This window comes from Amphiura filiformis, chromosome 8 (assembly GCF_039555335.1).
Source record: "Amphiura filiformis chromosome 8, Afil_fr2py, whole genome shotgun sequence".
Classification (NCBI taxonomy): Eukaryota; Metazoa; Echinodermata; class Ophiuroidea; order Amphilepidida; family Amphiuridae; genus Amphiura; species Amphiura filiformis.
The window spans coordinates 30,069,310-30,096,364 of record NC_092635.1 but is presented as its reverse complement, the minus strand read 5'-3'; the positions used below and the strand labels follow the sequence as shown (position 1 = coordinate 30,096,364).

The window sequence follows — 27,055 nt, the reverse complement described above, 5'->3', positions numbered from 1 at the left end:
ATTATACAAAATTATGTGACACAATCATATTCCATTTCAAATTCAATTCAATTTCAAGATGCAACCCCATGAAAATGGAACTTCTCGTTACCAAGTCATGGCCAATTTTATCAGTTGCTGAAATAATAAGAAACAAAAGAAATTAGCAACTTTTTGGCCAATAACTCAAAATCAATACTCATTCCACTTGATAGCATCATCACATATTAAAATAAAATAATTTGTCTGGTCAAAATTATTGCTTTTTTGTCCTGCAGCAAAAATAGAACAAATGATTTTGAGGTCATGCCATGATAGACGGAAATAATTTTCCTTATAGCTTTTTATTTATCCTTGATTAACTGTGATTATATCTGTAATTGGCATGCTACAAATTAAGTCTATTGTATTAAAATTACAAGGACAGATGGTGAAAGGAAGAAAATAAGAGAGACACAATTTTATCATCAATTCTATCTTCATCTAAAGGTCCTTTCATCACACTAAGCAATCGCTAGGAGTGTAAAATTTTTGGTGACATCACTTCTGTTGCCGATCGATAGTCGCTACCTAAATCGGTGAGTCTCTAGCATACCTGATCATCAAGTCAGAAATCAGTTGACTTCATGGCAACTATGACGCGCCGACACTTGCACCTATTTCAAGCTGCTGCTAGCGATTGTGAAAACGATAACAGCATTTCATCACTAGCGATTTTTGAATCGCTCCCTGCGACTACTAGTATGACTATGATAAGTCTCTACTGCCTTGGGGTATTCGGTCTCGGCTAATAACATCTCTTCTTGTTTTTCTAGTAATAATTTGTAGAAATGAATACTAATCCATCATAGGGAATAAGATCTGCCACTATTTCTTCTGTGAACGATCAATGATTTGTGTTGGTCAAACAGTAGACCACTTACTGCTCTTATTATGTATACAGTAAAGCTGTATACAGTATACCTCATTTTGCAATTAGAATTTGAAAAATATCAAAGTTGGTTCTAACCTATGGGGCACTTATTAAGAGGGGTGCTAATTAGGGCCAATACGGTAGGTTTTGATCTGACAATAATAAATCGGCAATCTACAATGTTAACTAACAAGCCCATCCGATTAACCAGTGTATCCAATTTTGGAACCACTTGTACTAGTCGGTCTCATTTCTATTTCTTGTATTAATCCAACTGTGGTAGGAAATTAGTATCGATTGAGCTGCACCCTCATATATATGCAAGTAGGGAGTACAGATTTTAATACATGGTTCAATATCATCTATAACCAGACAAGGATATTAAACACATAATACACAAGATGCTGGTAATGATCTAAATGGGAAATCATATTTATTAACATTCAATGGTGGTATTAATAAAATCTTATCATTGGCTGAAATCAAATTAGGGATGATACAGCAATGTCTGGATAAAATGTGGAATTCAGGAAGATCATTTGTTGGAAAATTTGGCAACTTGAGGGAAATTTGATATTTTGAGAAAAATTTAGCTTATTTACTTGAAAATTGCATAAACAACATCTTAATTTGCGCTTTACAAAAAAAAATCAAAAACACGAAAAACCAACCAACAATAAAATGACCTGAATGGGTATGTTACATTACACTTAAAACAGCTGTAGCAATTACATTAATCACATTGTGTCTGCTGAATGCTGATAGTATAGCTCTGCCAGATATTACAAGTTTTCTAATTAAAATGTACTATTTACAGTTCAACCTCTTGTATTTTTTTAAAATACAGACCTCTTATATCTATTATCCAGCTGAATGATCTTCTCAGAAAACATGTTGTGGTTTGATCATTTTATTTTAACGCTCTAAAGCATTTGAAGAGTTAAGATGAAAATGCGATAAACGCCAAAATGTTCAATGTGTTCTGTTGCTTAGAAACTAATTCTTAGGTCCATTACGCATGGGATACATCACAGCGAAATATATAGGCCTATACTATACCATTTTTCACCTTGATGTGGCAGTGACGTCAACGCGTTGAAGCAGCAATTTTGCTCGCTCATCAATGTGGAATCTTTAAACGTGTATGTATTGTGTACACCAGCGCTTTGAGCGAACGCTAGCGATTTGGGGTTGATACCCAAGAGCCCGCCCGAATATCCCAGCCTTAGTTTACACTCAATCAGTGGTGTCAATTTTTTTACAGCAGGTACGCAAGCTAAACACTAATCTAGACCGTGGCTTTTATCACATTTTGCATCAGTACTCTTCATTTGATGGTCACTAAAACTAAATGCATGTATTCATCAAACGCAATGTTGCAGATGCACACATACATATATGTACAAACCCATTTACTAACATAAGTTCTGTAAATTACCTAGGTCTTGTAACAAAACCACTGGATTTTGGATAACAAACACTTCTCATTGTTTTCACTGGTTTATCATGTGGGAAATGTTTGCTAAAATTACCCCTCCATTTGTAACCAGGGCAACTTCAACTTGTGCCCTGAAGTTAAAGGACCAATACATGTAGTCACATAACATCTGCTGACTCTGCTCCCATAAAGAGGACATTGTCAGAGCTCAAAAATCTGGAAATGTTGTCACCCCATTTTAGCTTTCATAACATTGAGGATGATTCCCCTTCCTTGTCTCCAAGACGACATTTTCATGTTACAATTGAACATAATGTAGTGTTTATGGCCAATCCAAACCTACTTTGCATTGGGATAACATGCATCGCTTCCGCACATAACAGGGGTGGGTGGTTAAGCCATATGTGTCAACAATTTCCCATGAACTTTACAATGCCCTGCGGAACACAGGGGACAATGTCTCTTACATGGCAAGGGAGAAAGCACCACATCGAAGGCACTGTTAAATTAATGTTCCATGTGTTTGTGTAATACATGTAGTCACATGCGAACACAGGGGACAATGTCTCTTACATGGCAAGGGAGAAAGCACCACATCGAAGGCACTGTTAAATTAATGTTCCATGTGTTTGTGTAATACATGTAGTCACATGCGAGCTTTAAATTCGCCATAAAAACATTAATGTACTGTGCATATTACCAAATACATTTAACATTCATGATGGTGCATTAAGTTAGAATGTCTTTTGTAATTTCTATGGAATAAACCTCATTCTGAAAATGTCATGTTTTTATAATCTAATAATATAACATACTGCAAGCAGTGATTTAAAGTACAATGCTTTTAAGCACTAATCTTGTGCAATGCTAAGTCAATTTTATCCATCCATACGATACAGAAAACACGCTATTCTGCGCTAAAAATAAACACGATCAACTGTGACATACTTAAAATTTTTATGCATTAGTTCATTGTTGAAAGATGGCTGGTGTTGAGCTCATTGCTTTAGAATATTAGTTTTAAAATAATGCCACCTTCCTAATAAAATAAAGTTGCCTAGAGAAATATTTTATATTTCTCCCACCCCTTCATCTTTATTCTGTTCGAATTCTCTTGGCAGTAGCAAATTGCTGGATAAGTACTGGTCATATTAACCGTGTTTTAAATGCCAGTCACAGAAGCGTACAGTAAACAAGACAGGCGCTATTGAGCACACATAAATACACACTGATGTCACCTCGCTTGCCCCGAGATTCTAATTGCACAATCCTGACAATGACAAGAATAGCTGCATCTCAGGAGACAACTCGAAAACCAGTCAAGTAATGCGCTGACCACACCATTAATTAAGATACACTTCACTTCTACATACTGCCCAAAACAAATTACAGAAATTGGGACAGATATTCTATTGCAAGTATAGAAGTTCTTACAAATTTGCTGAGCTTCCCTTGATCAGTTTTTGTTTATACTACAATAACACTCAAGTGTCATAAAGTTGTTCCCATTATGAAGTAAATCAAATTTGACTCCGGTAACCTTTCCATCCACCATGACTAGAGTCCAGGGAACAGCCAGGTCATGCGCATCTACATTTTATTTAACACATAATTCAATCATGGATGCTACAATGCATCAAACTGCATTTACAAGAAAGAAGCAACTCAAACACATGATCACACCGCACAGAACGATTCAATTTGTGACATTTTTATTTCCCGAATAGATGCGTTGCCTGTTCAATTTGCACTAATTGAAAGTGATGCCAGTGCCTTGTGGCGTTACAAGCTGACTGCAACATGCATGCAATCCACAGTACGTTGTAACAGTGTAATGTTTGCTTAGCATAACCTATATATTTCAAATCCAATCAAAGATTATGAAAACAGGGCATCCTATGCATATTACCACCAGACGAGTTAATATATTATGCCAAACTCAGTGAGGAGAAACCATCAATTTTCATTCCCTCCCTGATCAATCTTTAATTTCCCAATTTTGGTTGGTTTAGATAAGATCATGGAATTAGAAGATGTGGATATATCTAGATCACTCACAAGCTTGCCAGCTATCCTAGCTTAGATGAATGATTATAATGCTCCCCAGTTTCCTCCTGTCTCATATTCTCTACTACATGTAGATCAAGGCATGCATCTGGTTTTATCATCTCTGTAGTATCACTTGCCAAAGAATCTAATAATCTCACTTGAGTTCTAATACAATAATATTCTATCATTTCTTCATATAATGGTTTAAAATCTAATCAAATTTCGGTGTCGAGAGGTGACAAACCTGACCTCGCATTCTCTCAGATGAAGGGCTGGAGAGCTGAGATAGCGTAGGAATACATTATACATGTAAGCCAGTGCCTATAAAAATGGTGCATAAATAAACAGTGAATTGATTAATTGAAATTTCTAAAATTATGAAAACAAATATCTTTTGAAAGGCATACCAATGTGATAAGCGATTCCGGTACCTTTTGCACACTTTATAGGTTCTAAAAGCATGACACCCAAGCATTAGATTTTGAATTTAAATTTCTTCAGTAACTTCACTATGTAAATGTTATGATGATCAGCACCAGGGTTATGGCTAGGCAAATTTTAGTGCCGGGTGAAATTTATATGAAATGGTAAAAAAATTGAAATTTTGATGAGAACTGCTAATTTTTATACTGATTGTTCATTGATTTTGAAACATTTGAGACTGGAGTGCCGGGTATTTGGGCTCAAAATTAACTTGAGTGCCAGGTGGAAATTAAGAGTGCCGGGCGGGTCCGCTCGCCACCGCCCAGCGTAGCTACAACCCTCATCAGCACTGTATTGGGTTGTTTGCCTGGAAAATTAAAAGCATTAACTTTCTTTATAAATGTCATGCCCAATTTGAATTACTTCCAAGTCTACCTCTTGACAATGTGAAAAAACCAGAGGAATAAAAAGAGAAGTATGTCACACGCTTTTACCTATTGATTTTTGTCTGCAATTTTATCAGATTCTTTTACCATTGGATTGGGCCTACCCTTTCAGAAACAAGGTTCATATGCTAAATATTATCGTAAATCAGAGCTAATTCTTGGCAAGATTTTAAAGCAATACATGAAATATTTCCACATTTTTGTGCTGTATGCAAATTAACCTTTAAACACCAAAAATTTAAATTTAAAAACATATGTTGCATTCTTTATTTCGTAATTATTGTCCGATTATAGATTTATATTGTTTGATCAGTACTTAAATAATGATGGAGCTTACCAGCAATCCCAGAATAAAGATAGAATGAAAGAATGAATGAATAAACTTGTTATTTAAGATCTACATTAGATGTAGATCTCTTTTTATTCCTTGAACTAACCGCTCCTTCAAGACAGACGCCGTAAAGGGAGGTTGACTTGTTTCTACAAAAGCCGCAGCGGACAGATGGACATCAACCACAATAATTACATCACCCCTAAAATAAGACGTTCCAGTAGAGGTCACAACAACCAATTCCAAATTCACCAGACCAGGACTGATGCATACTCAAACTACTTTTTTCAAAGAACCGTCAAGGATTGGAACTCTCTCCCACCTACTACAATCATCCAACCATCCATAGCTACTTTCAAGAATTCCCTGACAGATGACTGTGCTCGATCATGCCTTAAAAATTAGTCCACTCTCATCACACCTCCAGTTTAAACTCAGAGAAAGAGTATTTAGGAGGTTATTTCATCCAAAATGTAGAAAACCCACAGTAACTTTGAAATCAAGCAATTTTTTTTAAATTGCTGTAGCAAAAAAAGAAAATAATAATTGTAAAAATACAGGGATTATTAGTTTTCTGCAGATGTTATTATAATTATTTACTGGTACAATTGCATATAATCCCCTTTATACATTGCCTTGTAAGTCATACCTAAATGATCATGACCAAAAATAGTTTTTAAACCGATAATGATGTAAATCTGATTATGTTACCTGACACAATATACCTACAGTGATACAAATCTGATTATGTTACCTGACGCTATTATACCTACAATAATGCAAAGCTGCTTATGTCAAACTCATCTCTCTTCACAACACAATCTTCTTTGTCATCCCATTTGTGTCCAACTCTTGGACAAAAATGGAAATTAAATGTCAAAGATCACATCACTTTCTAAATTGATATTATTTTTCTAGTTTGCTTCCAGCAATTACCAATATAATTACACGGACAACTTTGACGATGATCTTAATGGCCAATCTAATTGATCTCATGGGCTTCTCATCAATGATGCAACACTCAATGATTGGTATATTACCAGGGCATTCACCCTGGTACTAGCCTGGACTACTTATTTTGTCTACACTCACATATATCTGAAAATACCCAAGGCTCAAAGCACTGCCAAGAGATGCTTTTTGCTTAAGCGTTCTTCTTATAGATGTAACATCTTTAATTAATTCACTCTTTCATTGTGTGGTCAAATATAATATTACATGTCTAAGAATAAACACCCATGCTGAACTTATCCAATTATTGGCAATGACATTGAGGTGATGCAAGATGGGAAATTACCATATAACAACCGCTCCATGCCCCTTAAACATTTTTCATCAAAAGTTTCATAATGAATCTTTATAGAAAGGTAAGTTTAAATGTCCGGTTATTTAATGAGTATATTATTAAGGGTATAAACTTTTTCAATAGCATTCAAAAACATTTTTGAAAACTTTACTGCAAAACATTCTAACACAATGTTATCTAAGTGTTGACAGAATATTTTACAATAACATTTCATTTTGACCTTTTTAAACTGTTGTTGTAGCATTTGTTCGTATAAAAACATTCAAAAATGTTTTTATGACCTTATATAACCCGAGATTTAAATATTATTAAAACTTTTTGACCGAAACCAGATCATGTTTATAGCATCATCTGATCAGGTTGGTCTCAAGCCTTTTTCAAGAAACCTCAAGAGCTACAACATCAGCTGATGATGAGGAAGTTTCTCAACAGCGCTACCGGCAAGAGAAATAAACAAGTAGTGTTGAAGTCTAATTATTCTCATGTTTGTAACATTTTAAAAACATTTTTATGTTTTGGGAATGAAGAGATTAATATGTGTTGGGAATAGAACATCTAGAAACACTAGAGAATCACCATTCAGTCTACCAACAGCATTACAGTACCGCTGATGACGGAGAATGGTTTCTCTAAAATATTTGGTTCAAAAAGTGAGTGATGTTGACCAGTTTTAAAATATACCTTAAATTTTAATGTTTGTTGTGTGGACTGTGAGTGACACACAGTACAGCTCCCTAAAATTAAAATTTGATTATATCAATGTTGAAATTTAATCAATTTTAGGGGAATGATCAAATTTAAACCGATAACAATCTGAATCACCTTAAAATATTAATAAATATCCTCAGCTAGGACCTACCCAAGATCTGTCAGTGGTGGTTTATCAAATCCTCGCTTCAGACAGAGAAAAATAGATGGGCTGCCAAGGCATCCGTGGTTGAGGTCGGCTGGAAAACCCTGCGGAGTAGTCTCTACACACGTGTACCCTTCAGGCACCTGTGACATGACAGAAAAGGCAAAGTAAAAACAATTGTTTAATATTGAAACTTCATATGGATGTTTTTCCTGCTTCTTGCTCAAACTAAACTGCCCTGTAGTATTTAGAATTCATTAGACAATTGATGCCCAGATTTGGTTTTATAAGATACATGATGCAGTAATATCAGATGGCTAGGTTTTTGAACTACTGCTACTGAATATAAACAGATTTACCTCTATAGTTTTATGCTTAAAATTTGATACCCCAAACTTGGGTTATTAGACATTATGCGCACTTCCACATACTCATTACACACACACCCCATCATCCACAGCGACAATAGCGGACATTGTGTATTGCTAATAGTTATAAAAAAACAAGGACACCTGAAGCGATGTGTAATCGACATACCAGGACCAAAATGGCTTATTTTTGGTGTTGATATCTGTGTACGATACACAGTACAAAATATGCCAATTAACCACGGTCGGCATTTTTAATGCACAATATACTATGGGACGTATCTCTAAAATGTATTTGGCATGTAATTGTGACCTACTACAGACCTATGCGAACAGAGGACGGTGCTCACTTGCAGGTAAGTCCACGGTTTGAATGTGGAAAGTCTTGTGTGTACTCGTTTGTAGACAAACACCGACGCAGATGCAGTCCCACACACAAATACGCTAGCAAAACTTGCAATAATGGCAATTTGGCGTCTTGTGTGTCCTCGTTTGGAGGCAAAAACCGATGCAGATGCAGTCCTACACACAAATACGCTAGTAAAACGTCCAATATTGGCAAGTTGGCGACGTATACTGTGAATTTTCATTGCCACACCAAATTAGGGACTTCATGGTTGTGTGTGTGACAGGATAGAGAGGAATTGCCTGTCACAATTCATGGATTATTCAATCATCAAATGTAACATGCCAATTTGGTAAAAAGGAAATGCTTGGTTGAATGGCCTCCTAACAAGCTAGCTCAGCTGGTGGAATGTGTGGCTAAATCAGTGGTTTTGTTCTTATTTCAAGCTCTGTTTTTCTGTTTTGATTGGCAGCATTGCTACTTCAGTTCTAGTCACCAGGAGACAAAATGATCTCATCTCCCTGATGGCAAAGTTCAATACCGGGTAACTTCCATTCAACAAGCATAGCTCAAAAGGTGATCCCATGTTGAAGGCGACCCCATGTTGTGGATTATGAGTTTTTGTAGACAACATACTCAAAGGTCATTCTTTTCTTTCTGGTAGTAATATCTGTAGTAACAACAGTATATTTGAATTGTTGTAATTTCCTCAATATTTTTCACATCAAATATTTTACTTGACCCATTTCATTTTAATTGTATTTTCCACATCATATTACAATATCTACCTTTTCTCCTTGACTGCGTACTATCACAGCTACCTCTGTGATGGGTTCCAGCGACTTTGTTGGTTTACGATTACCCTCGCTAGATATCTCTTCTTCCAGTGGTCTGGAACCCTCAGTGAGGCCGGCCACGACAAAGTAGTCTGCAACTCGTGGTCCGTGATCCTCCATCATGGTGTAGATGGCCTCGCAAGGCCTATCTCACTTTGGTAACTGCAGAAATGACAAAAAAATAGAAAGAATGGTGAATATAGACATCAAAATCAAGTTCTACATGTATTTAACATGTACCTGTCAGTAGCATAAGTCATTACACCTTTCATCTTGAGTGCTCTTTGAAGCACTGCGGCCAGCACTAGGATCCAAAACATTCTCATCTAATAGCGCACAATTCTTTAGCCCCAATACATTTGTACATCATTGAATGACCTTTGAAAATTTGGGTACAAAAACTCATACTCTGCAACTTGAGGTCCAATTTTGAACTATGATTGTTCAACTGAGGTTAATGGACTATGCCATTGAGATGATGTCATTGTGGTCCATAGTGCAGGTTGACCAATCTCAGCAAACTATTTATATCATGATACTGCACAGCAAAACTATTACCATCAAATGTCTGTTCTTTCCAGATGTAGTGTGCAGAGAGAGAAAGGTTGTGTAAAACTTAAAATCAACAACAATAGCATTGTTTACTTTTGTAACAACGTATTTCTTTAATTTGACATCAATGTCAATCTCATTTACGCAAGATCGGTCTGATGTCATTAAAAGGTTTATTTAGGGAAAATACTTGTAACCAACCATTCATTGTTAAAGGAAATTTTGTTCTGTTTCCAACAACACTCCATAATTGCTATTGATATTGCCACAATGAAACCTTGTCCTATACCTCAGCATATCAGCAGCAAGAGATCTTATCAATAATCAATTCCAATTTGTATCCACTTCTTTTACATTTTCAACCAAATTTATCAAAAAGACCATCTCAGTGTGTCAAGGTGTTTCTACAAAGACAAATTTGCTGTTTTCTTACAAACAATTGAACAGCCCTGATTGGACTAGACTAAAAAGTAACATCAAGTCTATTTGCCAACCTACATCATGGGAGCGGTAAACTTAACCTTTTATAAATATGACAAAATCAACACTACAACAAGGTCTTTTACAGTAATGGTCGCATGTCACAAATAGGTCACCCAAAAATGGAGGAGCCGTAACATGAAAATGCTTTCTTCCCACTTCAAGTTTGATTTATTCTAAAAGTATAATACCTATTGTAGAAAGTTTGGTGTCATTTTGTAGATAATTATGTTCTTTGTCAAATACAAAAAACCCCAAGTCAATTGGACAACTACTTTGAGATTTATACTTCAATATGTAAGATGTGTCAATGGAGGAGCCGGGGCGGGTGAGCCGGGGCAGGTGAGCTCCATAGGGTTGTACACAAAATTGTGAAAATATGGCAAACTTCAAACCTTTGTATCTTAAAAAGTACAACTAGCATGGACCACAAATTGCACACATATCATCCTGGATTGTAGACCTACCTCATAGTAGATCAACTGTAACAAAAGATGTAACTAATTAATTGCCTAACTAATTGCTAATTAAGACAGTTTTCCCTATGTTACTGTACAAAGTGTGCACATAATGATCCGACACTTCTAAATGGCCTATTTCTTGCCCGAGTCACCCTGCTTATTTAAAAGTACACATATTTTAAAGGAAATTTGATGAGGAATTCAATTTTGCTATTAGTTTTAGTGCCAGACATGGAGGAAAAAAGTTTTGATTGATAATGTCATACAAATTGCAAAATTATTTTACAATTTTTGACCACCCTGTATGTTTAACGCAAGGGATACCAAACTCTTTCTTCCTAATTTGTTTGAAGGGCCCATGTAATGTCTTTCTGAATCCATATTTATTTTGAGATACATAGCTTTCATAAAAAGAAAATATGGGGTTTACCATGACAAGAAAGATGCTAATTTTGTTGATGTTCCACCCTGTATATTTCTTACCCACCCTGTATTATGATGTTATACTTTGTTGATTTGGCATCCTTGTAATATAAGCTTTTCAGAAATATATACTTTTAATGGTCTAAAATGTATTCATTAAAAGTTGTGTTGAAGTGAATCAAAATTGGTGATATTTTTATCATTTAACATTATGTTACGCAAAAGATGACCAATTCATGACATGTGACCTAAGGCACTAAATATGACACATGGCAATGCCAGAAGAAATAGAGATGGTCACTCACTAAAAGAGCCAAGTCATGAATACTAACTACAAATGTAAAGAGCTAAATGCATCTAGCAAAACAGAGCAAGGTTATTTCAACAGTTACATGTATTATGATGTATAAACTCAAACACCTTACTCTTCTTGTCTATGGGACTTTTTGCGTGTGTAATATTTTGCGCTTTGCCGATTTGAACTACCTCACTTGTTCTTGACTGCAATTTTGAGTTTCCGTACATAGACCTATTTTTGAAGATGCATAAAAGAACATGGGTGTTTTTATTTTGCTGGCAGTTATGTTGAGTGTGAAAAGTGAAATAAAATAATGTTCCATGAACATCTCCACTTTTTACCGTAATAGTTCAATCGTATTTGCATCCCACAATACTTCGAAACAAACCTGACGAGACACCCATGGCCAAAATATGAAATATTGGATGAAACTAGAGTTATACTTATAGATCTTAGCTCCATAAATTGGCAATTACATGTATGTGATTTAGAAATTTCATCCAGTTACCAGAATCTTATCTGTACATTTTTGACATTGATGATGGCACAAACTTTGGTAATTGTGTCCCATCCCAATTGACAGTGTCTCAATCAAACTCAATAGGTTGATGTCCTCAGTTGACTGTGCTGACGTGTGTATGTACGAGTACTTGACGTAAATCAGAACAAACACCGAGGCCTACATGATGTATGATGCAACTCAGCAAATAGGCCTTCACATTCATGACTTTTCTTTCACATACTTATTATGCCTTACCTGTACTGATCCAAAGATTCAATCACAAAATTGACTGAATATAACCTACACAGCATTATACATTGTAGCACATTATGACATTACATGTACAACCACGAAAGTCATTTAACTGTTACCATCCCAGCTGGTTCAATACTTTTGTGTGACAATAACTGTCACCATAGACTCATTACTACATGTATATACCAATAGCACAAAAGATTGTGAAAGAAATAGAAACCGTTACAAAGACAAACAGCTTATCATGCCTACATTAATATTCATATTCAAGTACAGTTGTGCAATTATTTACTATTAGGAAGTGGGTTGATCAGTAAATAATGATTAATTTTATGAATGATAAGGATTTAGCCACACATGTTCAGTTCATTTGACAATAGCAATTACCACAACATGAATAATGTATATTGTATGAACTTCAGCATTGTGTACACTCCTGCAGATCTATAAAGACAATGGGTAGGTTGTTCCTGAGTTGTAGGCCTATTCCCATAGTGAATATATGTCATACCTTTGTTACTGGTTCGCACTTGGTTTGCATACCTATCAGCAACCACTGACTTTTTGTTGTGATCATTATGATCATGGTAATATGAACACCGATAGCATGAACCAGTTGATCTGACAATGATCCACTGACTTCACACTACAATGGCGAAGAGGCACAGGGTGAATAAATGCTAACAATAGTACTAATCATCCAGATTGGAAACTTACTATATTGTTGATTCTGAATATTCATAAATCATACTAAGATTTTGGTCAAGCTGTTGCTAGTGTGGACTAATGTGAAAAAAATATGCGAAAACATGCATTCAGATCAGGGTAAATCATCTGGTAAGTGTTGCCTAGCAACTAGCATCTTCTATGGTAAACAAGGATTTCATTTAGTGTAGCACCTGGCAAAGGCTAATTCAGAGTCTATGCTACAATGAACAATGTTGCATTTTTGGGCACAATGTGTGACTTGTAAGGGTCAAAGTAATTTTTTGAGCCAGTCAGCATTCCGACTTTACCATATAAGACAGTTTCTCTAAAAATTTAACACACCAGGAAAATTGATATAGATCCTGTATCATTTTACACCGGGTAAATATGTAATCAAAGGAAGAAAGACCCTGAACAATTTGAAAGTGGAGTAAAAAAAATCTCAGAATATCCCTTTGAATGCATTTACAATCCATTAGTTGCATGTTATTCTTTCCATCTGTCATATTTATGTTGACCTTGGTAACTGTTAATGCTTTGAAACAAACAATATTTTAATTCTAGCTTGTTTTTTTTATATTATTCCATCTGTTGCACTGATAGATTTGTCAATGTTTTCTTTTTTCTTTGTACATTTTCATGTACAATCACTAAACATAATTCCACACAAATCACATTTTGTTTAGATCTACAAATTTTAAACAAATGATATTGACTTGAAAAATATTGACCAAAATACTATCATACTATTAATATCAAATTGTGGGTCAGTAGAGGAAATAGTTGTAAAATGTCCGAAGAGTTTTCTCCATACCTTTAGGCCTAACTACATGTATAAAGTACAAATTTATGTTTTAACTATTTGTCTGACACAAAAATAAAGAATGGTCTGAAAATCTAACTAAACATTTTGCTTTCTCCAATTTCAATCTTCACATCCAATGACACTTCCCCTACAATTTGATGAACCGATCTCTTGCTCATAATTCCACAACAGGCCAGAGTTCTTGGTTTTATTGAATTTGGTTTATTGACCAGGTATTTACCATCCTGTAATTGGTTTCAATCAAAACAGTTAACATCCCAGCAGCAAAATGACCAATTGATTCTGTAAGAATGATACCCTATAGGTCCTTATTATCAACCTGCAAATTGCAATTGAAGCAATGCCTTCTGGTCATTCATTCACACATGTATTAACCATCAATAAAGATCCGGGCCAGTTCACATCCTGGAAGCAACTTGCCCCTATAAATGCAGCTTGACCAAGCTTCAATGAAAGAAGGCACTGTTCCTTGTACCATTACAGTCTTACATAATGACAGTTACAGCAATGCCAGAGGATGTCTTGTGCTTCATTACCCAGCATATAAAACATCAATAAAAGGTCTCTGGTATCTGGCTCTGCCTCATTGATTCAACTGTACATCCCTGGATGCAGTTTCATGACCAGAAGACATTAAGCCAACCTGCTCTTAATAAGGATTGAAATATTCAGTGATTCAATGTTGTTCATTAAGATGTGAAACATGAAGTATTTTGCATTTTGATATGAAAAGATTAAAAACTAAATTGCTCAATGCTCATGTTGTTGGCTCTTCTGTCCTGTCCATATGTGGCATACATGGACAACAGAGCATCACCAATCTAAAATAAATGTCACCCAGCGCAAATAAATGCATGTAAATACCTTATGCAGCCCCTAGATTTAAATGCAATTACTTATTTCCAAGTAGACACAACCTATTACTTATTATGCACATATATCAAGCAACCAGCAAGGGATGGAAATTCCACCTAGGGTTTTACCCTACGCCGCACAACTATACACACGAGCAGAGACACATGCTCACTAATCGCATCAAAGAAACCCTCTCAACGATATTACATTTAACTAATGTACAATTGTACATGTATACCACAAAGCAACAGCTTTGAATCTGACAGTGATACTCATGTCGCTGACCGACATGCTCCACTCTGGTTGACCAATTAGAAATATTGACTACCCTCGAAGTGGACAATGTCTTGAGAAACGTCATGATGACCATTGTGAATCGCCACTGTTCGGTCAATACTGAGATTATGCGGTCATTACATGCAATGCAATCTCTGCTCTGGGATCAAGAAACATATTATCAGTCGCATCTCTAGCAGAGCAGTGCAATCAGTCGGCAGTGATGAAAACAGTTGCGTGTGGATTATAATGGGAGAACCAGAGAACCGATGATTACAGGGATTAGCAATACGATAGCGTTTGATTGTATTTCATAGAGTATCACATTACGAGCCAGAGGTTTGATTTCTCCATAGTCATGACTCTGGTCAAAACACAGGTTTACTGGTAATAATTTTATGCATTTCTTTTAAAAATAAAGACACACAAAAGATTTTCTTGTTTACAAAATGTAAAGGTCATTATACCAGTAGCATATCCAAGAGATGTGCCTAAGATGCACTTGCATTTTTTTCACACTACAAATTTTAATAGTTTCTCTATTACCATTTATTCAGTACATGTAGAACAATGTCGCACGAGTGGTGCGTTAGTTCATTCATCATTGATCTGCCTATCACACATCTACAGCTGGGTCTCTGAACTCTTAACAGGGCATCACTATCCACCTAAATATATGGATAATGCCTTCTTAACAACAATTCAGATGCAGCTTCTAATTTGCATTGAATTTTTAATAACAACTTTTAATTATGCATTTTGAGACCAGTTTCATAGCAGGTCTACATTTACATTTAACCCAAGGTGTATTTTAAGTAAAGCAGAGTGCACTTCATGAAAACCCCTATTCCAAATCGAGCAATGCCTTCTATGTGTAAATGTAATTGTGCTATCCTGTCAGACCAGCCTTTGAGGTATAGTACGCACACACACCTAAGTAAGCAATCCCATCCAGCAAACCCAAGTGACACAAAAGTGCACCTCAACCTTATGAATTACATATTTGTTGATTCAAACATAAATGCATTGCCCTCACTACACCATCAGCTCAGACATTGCCTATGGGTAAGCTATCTACAAAATACATGAAGGGAAAAAAACGGCGTATCATTACTTGAGCCGTGGGGAAGACATCGCTATTTTGCGTATATTTATATTGCGCAGTATCTTATGTAATTCAATCAAGGGTAATAAAATCCTGTATCTAGCACAATATTTAATTTCAAAACAATGTTGTCTTCTTTGCATAATGCTATGGGACATGATACTGTGACCCAGAAATTGAATATACTAACTATTATTATCAAGTGATACCTGCTGGACTGTTTTCATATGAAATCATGCACAGGTAACCTATAAACATATAACTGGTTTCAATTACAGTATTACATTTAACAATCCTGAAAAAGAATAATGATTTCTTCAATTTGCAAATTGACAGTTCATATGAATAAAGTTACACTTGATAGTATAATAAACATAAATTTTTCAGCAGGTTCACCGTCGAAAATAATAAAGGACACAGATAGAACAAATGATCCTGTCTGGGAATCGAACCCAGGACCTCAGGTTTACGAAACCTGTGCTTTAACCACTTGACCAAGTGGTTCAGGAACAGGTGGAAAGGCCAAGTGGTTAAGACACATGGGTTATAAATCATTCCACTGTTTTTCCATCTTATTATTATGTGTAGGGGCAAAGGTTATTTTGAGGTAAACAAGTGTATATCCAAACCCAATGTCTTTTTTTTAAAGACATTGCTTGTTTCATGTAAAAAAAGTCCATTTTTGAAATTGCTAGTTTCAACTTAAATTGAGAATTTTTTTAAACACACCTTTAAAAAGACAATACCCTTTATTTAACACAACTTCAGTCACAAAACATTTTGCACAATGTGAGGTCATATATTTCTCAGCACAAAATGGAAATCCAAATTTTAGAAACGCAGCATTAAATGGTGAATTGGTTAACAGCACATAAGCACTGTACCAAACACCTGCCCATATTGGTTTGCATCAATTCACAAAACACAGACAGGCTATTTACTCTGAACTAAATGGCAATATTCCAACTCATATGAGCACTAGAAAAAGAAATGTTGTTGTTGCAAGACTGTCAGCATAATAGTTTTTCTGATGATTTAACCTAGGTTCAAACTTCCTAGGATTGCAGTTATTTTATTTGACTGTATAGTTTATGCTTTCAACGTACTGAAATGTGTGAGCATATGTTTGGTATGTGCATTGGGGAAGGGGTTGTGTTTGTAAAGACCTAGGACTGCAGGTACCTAGAAATTGCAGAGTTAACTGAGAACACCCAGCAACGGAGTATGTCCAAGACTCCCTCTACCTACCAGCACATTGCAAACAAAACCATGTCTCATTTGCCATTGTCAAGTCAGGTAACAGTTGGATAGTAAAACGTCAAGTGGTTTGGAGCCTAGCTTCGGGTGTGCGACCTGCAAGGCCTCGATTATAGGAAAAAAAGTTACAGTCTTTGTTTGGAAGTCTAATAATTAGTAGGGTGGTATGTGTGAGGGGGTGTGTGTGGGTGGTGTGTATGAAGCCATTCAAACAGTTTAGAATTTTAAATATTTAAAAATTTGATCATATTATTTTAATCATGGTGCCAATGAAAATAGGGGCTAAGTAGTTGCATATTTTTATTCTCAAAATCTACCTGTCAACAAAATAGTATTGCATTGTAAATCAGTTTGTAAAATAAATGCACAGGTCCCTATAATTAAAATTCACCATCCATCATACAATTAAAAGCCGACTGTCTGTCACTTCCCCACAGCATTTCAATGACCTTCAATGACACATGGATGACACTTCAGCCCTTTTCTCTGAGAAACCCACTTCTAATTTGCAATTAGATGAATAGAGCACTGCATGCTTTTTCTCAGGTTCTGCTATCTACTGAAAATCATATCATACGAATTGCAATACAAATGTCATCATTTCTTGGCTGTGTCACAAGCCTTGGTATAACTGTCAAATTGTCCTACTACCACCACCACCACCACCACCACCACCAATGCACCAGCAGAGCAAACCACAAGTGCCACACCCCCTTTTTTATAATAGCTGAATTCAGTGGCTCAACCAAATCACACATGTGCACTGCCCCTCCCACTTCTGCATGTTTATAAACAAACTTCCCTACAGGTCCATTGAGGTCATTATTACTACCCTACTAAAAAATAATAACATTAACACACTGAATTATGTGTAAAACCTGCAGCAGGAAGGCAAGATTCATGTCCACTACAAATGTAGTATCCATGTCAAAACTCACTCTCTTGGTCAATAAACATTTGTTTAAATACCCAATGCAAACATACATGACATACCTGAAAGATGTAGAAATCCCTATCAAGCACCACTTCATATGCTCTACAAGCCGTCTCTAGGACTTGCACTGTGCCAAAGAAATTCCTATTGCACCAAATTGCTGAATTCCAGATATCAAATTTTCCCACACAATCTGAAGCTTTATTTGACAGCTATACCGTGAACGTGGTAACACAAATGCATGCCCAATCTTCACTGAAATCTCCCACTATTTCCTTACAGCAGGACCAATACCAGCCTGATTGCTACTTTTCGATGCAAATCTACAAATCCTTTTGAATCCCTAAGGGATAGCAGAAAAGCACAGCCAAATGCATTATAATAACTGAATGAATTGAGTGTTAAATCCTTTATTCCTCAATGGTCCTAGGAATGTCGGTGAAAACAACTGACATCGCTCACTTTTTCCAAGGATTTAAACTGAGTCACTCACATGGAACCAAACAAGCTTGAATCAAGCAACGTTTCGAGAACTGTTTTCTTCAAAATATATGTGCATGTGTGTGCGTGCAAATTGTGACAAATATTGGGTAACACTGCAAGCTAAATAGAACAGTTATTCACACAAGTTACCAAGGTGCCATTGGCTTCAATGGTGTGGGTGTCAAATTGTCCATTCACCTATGGCTATTGGCTATAGTGTCCCTTAAAAAGTTTGCTGAACTACTTCATTGTGATTTCCAACTTTCTGGTTGATCAACTTCGATGGTGAAACCCACACAGCTAGAATAATCTAGCAAGAATCATGTGAATCATAACAATAGACTTGAATCATAACAATAGGCTGAGTAATAACAACTGTACGTGCATGTGCATTGTATAAACTTTGTAGTTCAACCAGAAAGGCTTGCGCAAACAGTGCACATGTATCAAATTTGTGTGGGTTTTGCAATAATTTTTGATATTTAATATGGTTACTCGGCCACGCGATGAAGCGAAGGTGACTATTTCTTTCATTTTAATAGCTGGCACATCTTTTTGCTTTATACAACGGTAGATTCAGCATCAATATTGATCTATGGCTAAACCATTTCCTGTGCATCAGGGACAAACACACAGTTATTTATCTTAGCCCACATACACAATTTCCAGAAACCAAACTACAGTCCAAACTACATCATGTACAATTCAAAAGTCCACAACAGTGTTAATCTGATTTGCTAACATGATAATAAAATATATTGACGAACTAAAAATGTTGCAGTTTTTGACACTTTGCGTAGATTGGGATGCCTCCACCATGGGGCAATTTAAATTCGGAAAGACATATCAGCAAAATATCAAACTGTATGCGTGGTAAACAAACAAATATTACGCAAGTACACAAGTACAGGAGATCATTACTGATGCTTAATCGTTTCCCTAGCATAATACAAGTAAATGGGGCTACGCATCCTGCACAAGAACAAATAAACACAATGGGGAACGATTATTTGCTCGCTTGTTTGTGTGTATTATATACCGACTGCTTACATTAGACCCAGTTTTAACCACTGTTTATCAGTGGGAGCTGGTAGCCTAATGGATAGAGGGTCCATCTAGAGATCGGAAGGTCATGGGTTCGAATCCCATACCTGCACATTCCCTTGATTTTTTAACCAAGTTGGGTTGTGTGCCGGTCATAATTTGTGTTTATTTCTTAAATCGTCTTGTTTAATTGTAACACTTTGGGTTGGTAAACTATTCTTTCTAATATTAATAATTATGTAGTTTGTTTGGCAAATTTCCTGTGGACCTGGCATTAAATCAAGAAATAGAATACTTCCAGGCTTCATTACATAATATTACACGGTTCCTATCATTATAAAATAGATTCTTGAAATCAATGCACTTTACATTATTCATATTTTACTCTGACAGGTCACATCCTTCAATTGCATCATTCATAACAACAGGTAGCATAATGCAATTTAACACTAGTTTCGAGCATAGCCACCAAATTTGTACACAAGTATATAGCCAGACTCTGCATGAAATTTACCAATATGTGTGCAGATTTCAGCGTTTCCAATTATATCAACAGCTAGCAACACATGAATTGTGAGGTAAATATATTCTTTATATTACATTTTTCCATCAAAAAGCAAAGACACTGATCATAGTTCACCAAACACGTATGGATTTGTTAGAAACTGCGAGTAAAGAATCAACATATTAATTTACCCATTATAAACATGCACCTGCAGTCTGCATAAACTAATAATAAAGCATAGATACCTTTTTATACCTAAAAGTACCAGCTTTTTTCATACACCACAATAAATTTCTGTTTTAAATCCAGTAGTGCTCCTATTCCATCTAGGCAGCCTAATTAAAATAGAAAGCATATCGGTACATGTACATAATCAGCACATATTAATGATTTTTCATAGTGAGTCATGTGATTACCAATTGAGTGATGTAATCTTAACCAACAATCACTTCCCATATCCACAAAAAAATTAACAAATGTTGCCAAGCAATTCACCACAAATGAACAATTTTTTCAATTTTTAAGATAACCACATGTTAATCTACACCACAGGAATAGTTTCAGATTTGATCTGCATCAAACAGGTTCCTAGATCAGTCTGTCTGGAACATAGATTGTCTGGAACGTGGATTCAACCAAAGCACAAATAACATTATCTTGTGTCTGCACACGTAGAATGTAAAACAAATATCTATATTACACATTTACAGTCTATGGTCTGCATAATAGTGAAAAGTGCAGCGCAACCACAACCACAATGGCTTGCTCATTACTAGATAGATCTGGATACTACCATTTTTTTGCATATAATTTACATCAATTCAATTGTAAACATCATTTGCCCATGAACTTCCAATCAATTCAATAGCAGTTAAATCAATTAAATCATAACTATATTCTTTCTCCAAATTACATTGCATGAAATGGCCAAATATATTATAAACACATTTACATGATATGCCTATATACAGTGAATATGAATGCACAATTAAATTTAACCAATAAAAAATATATATGATCTTCCCCTTTTTGGGTCCTCATATTCTCACTTTTTTTTAAACGGTGACATACTTGATTGATCTAATTTGACATTTACAAAGTTTTATTGCCTCTTTTATGGAATGGTGGAATAAAACTTCTGATCGAACCTTTACCTGGCAATAAAGGGACTTGAGTGTGTACCCATTTCAAACCTATTCCAACCCTTTGCTTATTTATTGCTCCCAAAATGACATTTTGTGTCAAGCATCTATCAATACAGAAAAACAAAATGACAAGCAGGCCAGGGCCTCAATGAAAAAATAAAGCTTGTATACAAAATCGATGGAAGAGATGGTCAAACCATGCAAGCGTAATACAAGTCCTGTTCAAATGGTCATACAATTCTCGAGGACCGGCATGCTCGAGCATTGGGATGCCTAAGTCAATCCCCGAGTGTGTGTCCATGTCCACACAACTCCACAGACGCCTGGAATCCACGATTTTTGCGATGCCTGATGTTGTCATCTTTGGAAATGGAATTACTTGTGACCTATCCAGTATTGCGCCAATTGAACCATGTTATTTTTAAATAAAAATAGGTTAAAAACAAAACCTCAGCACTTGAGAATCGCAAAATACACCGTTCACATGGCAGTAGCACTCAAGAATCACTCAAACAAATTGTGACATCCCCAATTTACTGGGGATAGGCACAGCAGATTTCCCCAAGTTTATGCTCGTGAACCATATTGGATGTGCCTATAGTGACACTAATGCGGCTGTCAGTTGCAGTCCCTACCCCCGGGACCCGGGGATGGCGGGGACGTAATTTAGGAAACTGTTACAAACATGTAACAGTCCCGGCTAAGTATCTGCATGGCGGGGCAATATTTCTTGTACATCCCCGGGCAAGTCCCTGCCCCTCACCCCGGGGCAACCGCCAAAAAGATCACAAAATGTGCATGAATTCCGAGACTCAAATCATAATATCAAAGAACCTGGATTCCCCTGGTAAGTGGATAGAACAGATCAGTGTTTCCCCCGCTTACGACCCTGCACAGTTGAGATGACTCTTTTATAATGTCCTGGGTAGATCCCCGGCCCTTTCGAGATGCATTACAACCCTGTATGTCCCGGCAGTGCGGGGACCCAATGAGCTGTTACATCCCAGGCTAAGTCCCGGCTAGGTCCCCGCTATTGCCCGGGTCCCGGGGTGGGGACTGCAATTGACAGGAGTCAGGAGCATAACCTAATGAAATTTAATTCAAGTATCAAGTGCATTTTATAGACAGATCAGAAGTTTTTGTATTAACCACCTTTCACCCACATTCAAATGCAATGATCCCAATATTGCATTTTTGATTACATTTCACAGCAAGACATTGACAGTGCTCTTGGCATTGAATTTCAAGTTCTCATCATTGGAAGGCTACCACCATATAAACCCACTATCATGTAACAATCTACTTGGCAACAGTATTTCATCAGGGAAAACTGTTGGCATAATCGCATTACAATGATCTGAGAAACGCAAACATTTCACAATGTTCCTAAACACAGTATTCTTCATGAAATGAAAGTATGTTTGCACCACTTGAGTAATCGTTCCAAATAAATGGAAATTTGAGATCCCACTGAGTGGGCAGCACCATACCAGATTTCTGCATTGCAATGGATACATGTGCACAATGGATACATGTGCACGATGGACACCTGTTAAAAGGTCAATGCACTTATTAATATTAGCAGGAAAATAGGATATCCTGGAAATCCAAAAATATACAAACCATTGTGGTAATGTTTACATTTTTCTCTACCAAAACTGGTTTGTTCACTACATGTTTGGCTCAACATGTTCCAGCAATGCTGATATGTGATTGATAATAAGTTTTACCTTGACCTTAACCAAGAAGGTGATGTCTGGGGTTTAAAACAGCTGATCAGTAGCCTGGGATGGCCTGGGGAAGGGATGGCAACAGATGGTCATGCTGAGTTGAAAATAACAACATGTAATAGTTATTCCAATGTAGTGACACTTCCCTGCTTCAACATTTTGCAAGCAATTTTGAGGTCTATGCATACACCTGTGATTTTTTTCTTCCAACATACATGTACCATGAATCTACATGCACACGTATGTAGTAGATACATTAGCTTCATGAACATACAATGTAACATAGAAATTATGTTGGCCAGCTAAATCAATTCCTGCTTCTGTCTGCTCCACTATAATAAAATATCTTTGCTTGGGACCAACCCTGCATTTCTAATGGCATGCAACCATAACCAACTTTTCATTTTCATCAGCTTTATCAAACCATCGCAGATCAAAACTTGGTTTTACTCCAAATAAAGAAGATCTCTTTGCAATAGAATTCAAATGGAAACAGACCAAATGAGATGAAAGGGCACAATGGATTGTAATTTGTCACTAATGAATCATACCATTCAAAAATGATTCGACTTGATGCATAGCCCTACATGATCATTAGTACTTCTTAGAAATCACTGCAACCAGGAAGGCCAAACTCATCAAGTAACTTTAACACTCTTTAGAGTCTTTAAGCTTTTTAAAAATTAAGAATCAAAATCAGCAAGCAGCATTCCACTGATTTCAAGGATGTAAATTACCAACAAGAATTAACATATCCAAAGAAAACAAAAGTCAACATACCAAACACCCCCGAAAATACACCTACACTGCTTTTCTAATCAGATGCATTTATACATTCACTTGGCATGCTGCCCACTTTTAAATTACGATTTTATAGTATTTTATGATAATTGACCAATTTTTGACTCAAATTTATTTTTATTTATGTTGCTTTTATCTACGTTGACAGTCCGGAATGTATGCCTGGTACTACAATCTGTAGTTATGTAATAACCCATCCTTTACCAAAACATCTTTAAGCTTATCAAATAAGGAAAATGTCACAAGTGGCAAATAAAAATGTAATCAAGACTGTAATATCTTGACATATTAAAATTAGCATGTTTAGCATAACTCTAACTTACTCTAGCATGGCAGAAATAATAACTATCATCATGGAAGAAAGAGATAAGAAGGAACCACAACGAACGCATTCACTTTGTCCACTCCCTTTACCGACATTTAGTTGACATTGTTATTCATGAGGATTTACTTTGATCAATACCCAGCGTTAAATAGGTGATTGGTATTGTATTCCATGTATTTGCATGTCTTCTGGAGCGTGTGTGAAGGATGATTTGAACTAATGACCTTCCGTGCAAGCACCCTATAGGATTTTCTTTGGTGGCGTGATCATCGGGCATTGATGGCGTACATCTTTTTCTTCCATTTTGCCCAATTTTTCCGAACTTTGATGACTTTTTTCTCAGAGTTGGCAGTCTTTGGCACTGAAGCGAGAGTTAGCTAGTTACGATTATACACATATAAACTATTAAATTAAACAGGTTTTATGTACCGGACTCACCGGAACATTGTGCATTATTTAAGAACATTTTACATCTATTTTTCATCGAAAAAGTCACCAAAATCTTACCTTATTTGCTAAAGATGAAACTCAGCAAAAAAGCGGCCGATTTTGATTACCTTTTCGATGTTTTATAGGACATTTTCTACACAACACGATCAAGAAAACAGTTTGACTGTAGATCCCAAAACAAAGCTACTATACATGTTCAGAGCATCAGTGAAATTCCATAATCTTACTTCTGGGTAGCGTTTGTTTGTTCGTGGATGGGTTTGTTATAATTTTTCCAGTAATGATTTTGCCAAGCATCGATCGCGGTAAATGGATCATACATGAAAGTAAGTACCATTGATAGCTTTTCTTTTCATGCGTCAATAGATAAGCGGATTAAAACTTGGCCGATCGAAGTCGTTGTGGTTCCTTCTCATCTCTTTCTTCCATGCTATCATGGACCTCCATATCAAATCACATAAGATAGTTTCATCTGATAATCCATGTATAATTTGACTGTATTGAATCTTTAATTAAGCTAACGAACATTTCACTAACTAAAACTTAAAGAATATAATTATGATAATACTATTCCCATCCCTTTTCTTAAATTACATTTTTTAAAACGTTTTGTTTCCTTTACAAGTGCTAACACAATACAAGTGATAAACACTATAGTATAAGACCATTCAAAACAAATCAAGCATGAGCCATGAAGCGAATGCAAGCCCAGGCAAGCATCCTACATGTAATCAGGGATATACGCAATCCTCCAACAAATTCGCTGGCAAAGTGCACATTATGTGACCATTGCTAAGTCAACTTGTTCACACTGTGTTATGAACCACTGATCGAAATGATCACAATACAAGGCCTATGGCGTATCATAATTCGGAAGTGATAGGTGCATGAGCCTGCTACTGAGATAGGTCTACATCATGTCCAATATTCTTAAGAATGAAGAATCATTTTAGTGAAATGAAAGGCGTACCGTAAAGCAATCACATTTTGTGTGCACCAGCTCAATGCTCGCTGATATGGCTTTAAAAACATAAGCCTATATTAATTTTTGTAAAAATATTTGCCACAAAAACCAGGGTTCTTTACAAATCATGAAAATTATATACCAACAAAAAATGATATTGCCTAAAGAGGGGTGTCTGCAACTCTGCATGCAGCTGGATGTCAGTACATTTTATTTCCCTGGAAATCAAGCTACCAAGATGTAATCACTCGATCACATTCTGCTATTACACTAAGATTGTCCAGTACATAGATCTAATCTGCAATGCAACAAGCAGGTTAACTTACCATCACCTTTCGTCCTACTTTTTTTTCTAATCAGGAATGAATTCCTTACTCAGGAAGTAATCAGGACTCAATAGGAATCTATGGCAAGTAACTATATCATAATCTATTTTGATCTCTTTCCTACGGGGCTTCTAATAATTATTGTATACACAAAATAATATACCGCCTAAAGGATGTTACAGTCAAGCTCTGAGTCAAGCCTCTACAAAATAACTGTAAGCTTCTTGCGAGGATCCTGAAATAGCCGCGATATGTAAACTTGCAGATTTAAATTCTGGGAACTAAATGGAGATATGTTATATTCCCTACATTTAGTTTTGTAGATCTGTACTAGTACAAGCATGCTAATAGGGATGGGTGTGGGGGGGGGGGGTGTCCAGAGTTAATGCCGACATGCATTTTTGCAGGTCTCGGACTCAAAAAATGTTGTGACAAACCCCAACCTGTGGACATTTTGTTAGCTGTTAGTGTTGGGGGACTACCCTTTAGTTTTTAGCCTTTTTTACTAACCATGACAAGGACTGTATTAACAATCACTCCCCTGTTCTCCTTTCCAAGTCACTTCTTCTTCTTGCTTTCTCTATATTTATTTCGTATAGGAGAAAAATGTTTTAATTTAAAAAGACGAGCTGTATCTCCGTGTTAGATAAATAACCATGGCTTCCTGAGCTATCAGCACACAGTAGAATTCTGTCCCAAATCTCTCTGCATCGCATCTCCTATCACCTACCATTATTATGAAATCAAGCAAAGTGGAATACAGACATGGCTGCAAAAACAGGCAATTAAGACGCTCTATTACTCTGCTCAAATGGGTCAGCCATTGGCCGCTTTGAGGTTGGATGATTGATAGCCACCCGCCAAAGGCAAAACAACAAATTGGTGTAAAAAAATGCAGCTGCAGGTTCATAACCACACCAGTTGTGCCAGCAAATTTGCCAACAATAACCCAAAATCAAACCATAATTTTGTTGTACATTACATGTTGTGCTGTGAAAAATATGCTTGTATTCATTGACCAAAACAATACCATGACATTAGCACCAATCAATCAATTCCCTC

At 36.3% G+C, this 27,055-nt stretch overlaps 1 protein-coding gene across 5 annotated transcripts in view; it reads right to left on the bottom strand.

The window, feature by feature from the left end:
- Positions 1–27,055, bottom strand: part of LOC140158931 (C-myc promoter-binding protein-like) — a 120,522-nt gene that overhangs the window by 80,009 nt on the left and 13,458 nt on the right. For 4 of the 5 annotated variants that reach the window (XM_072182210.1, XM_072182212.1, XM_072182214.1 and 1 more), the window contains exons 2-3: positions 9,241–9,450; positions 7,745–7,881 (exon numbers count right to left, since the gene is read on the bottom strand). In XM_072182210.1, the coding sequence (XP_072038311.1) occupies positions 7,745–7,881; positions 9,241–9,411 (308 nt within the window). In that variant the 5' untranslated portion in view covers positions 9,412–9,450. Of the gene's footprint in view, positions 1–7,744; positions 7,882–9,240; positions 9,451–18,279; positions 18,424–27,055 lie in introns of those variants that run through there. The other variant, XM_072182211.1, reaches the window with a different exon arrangement.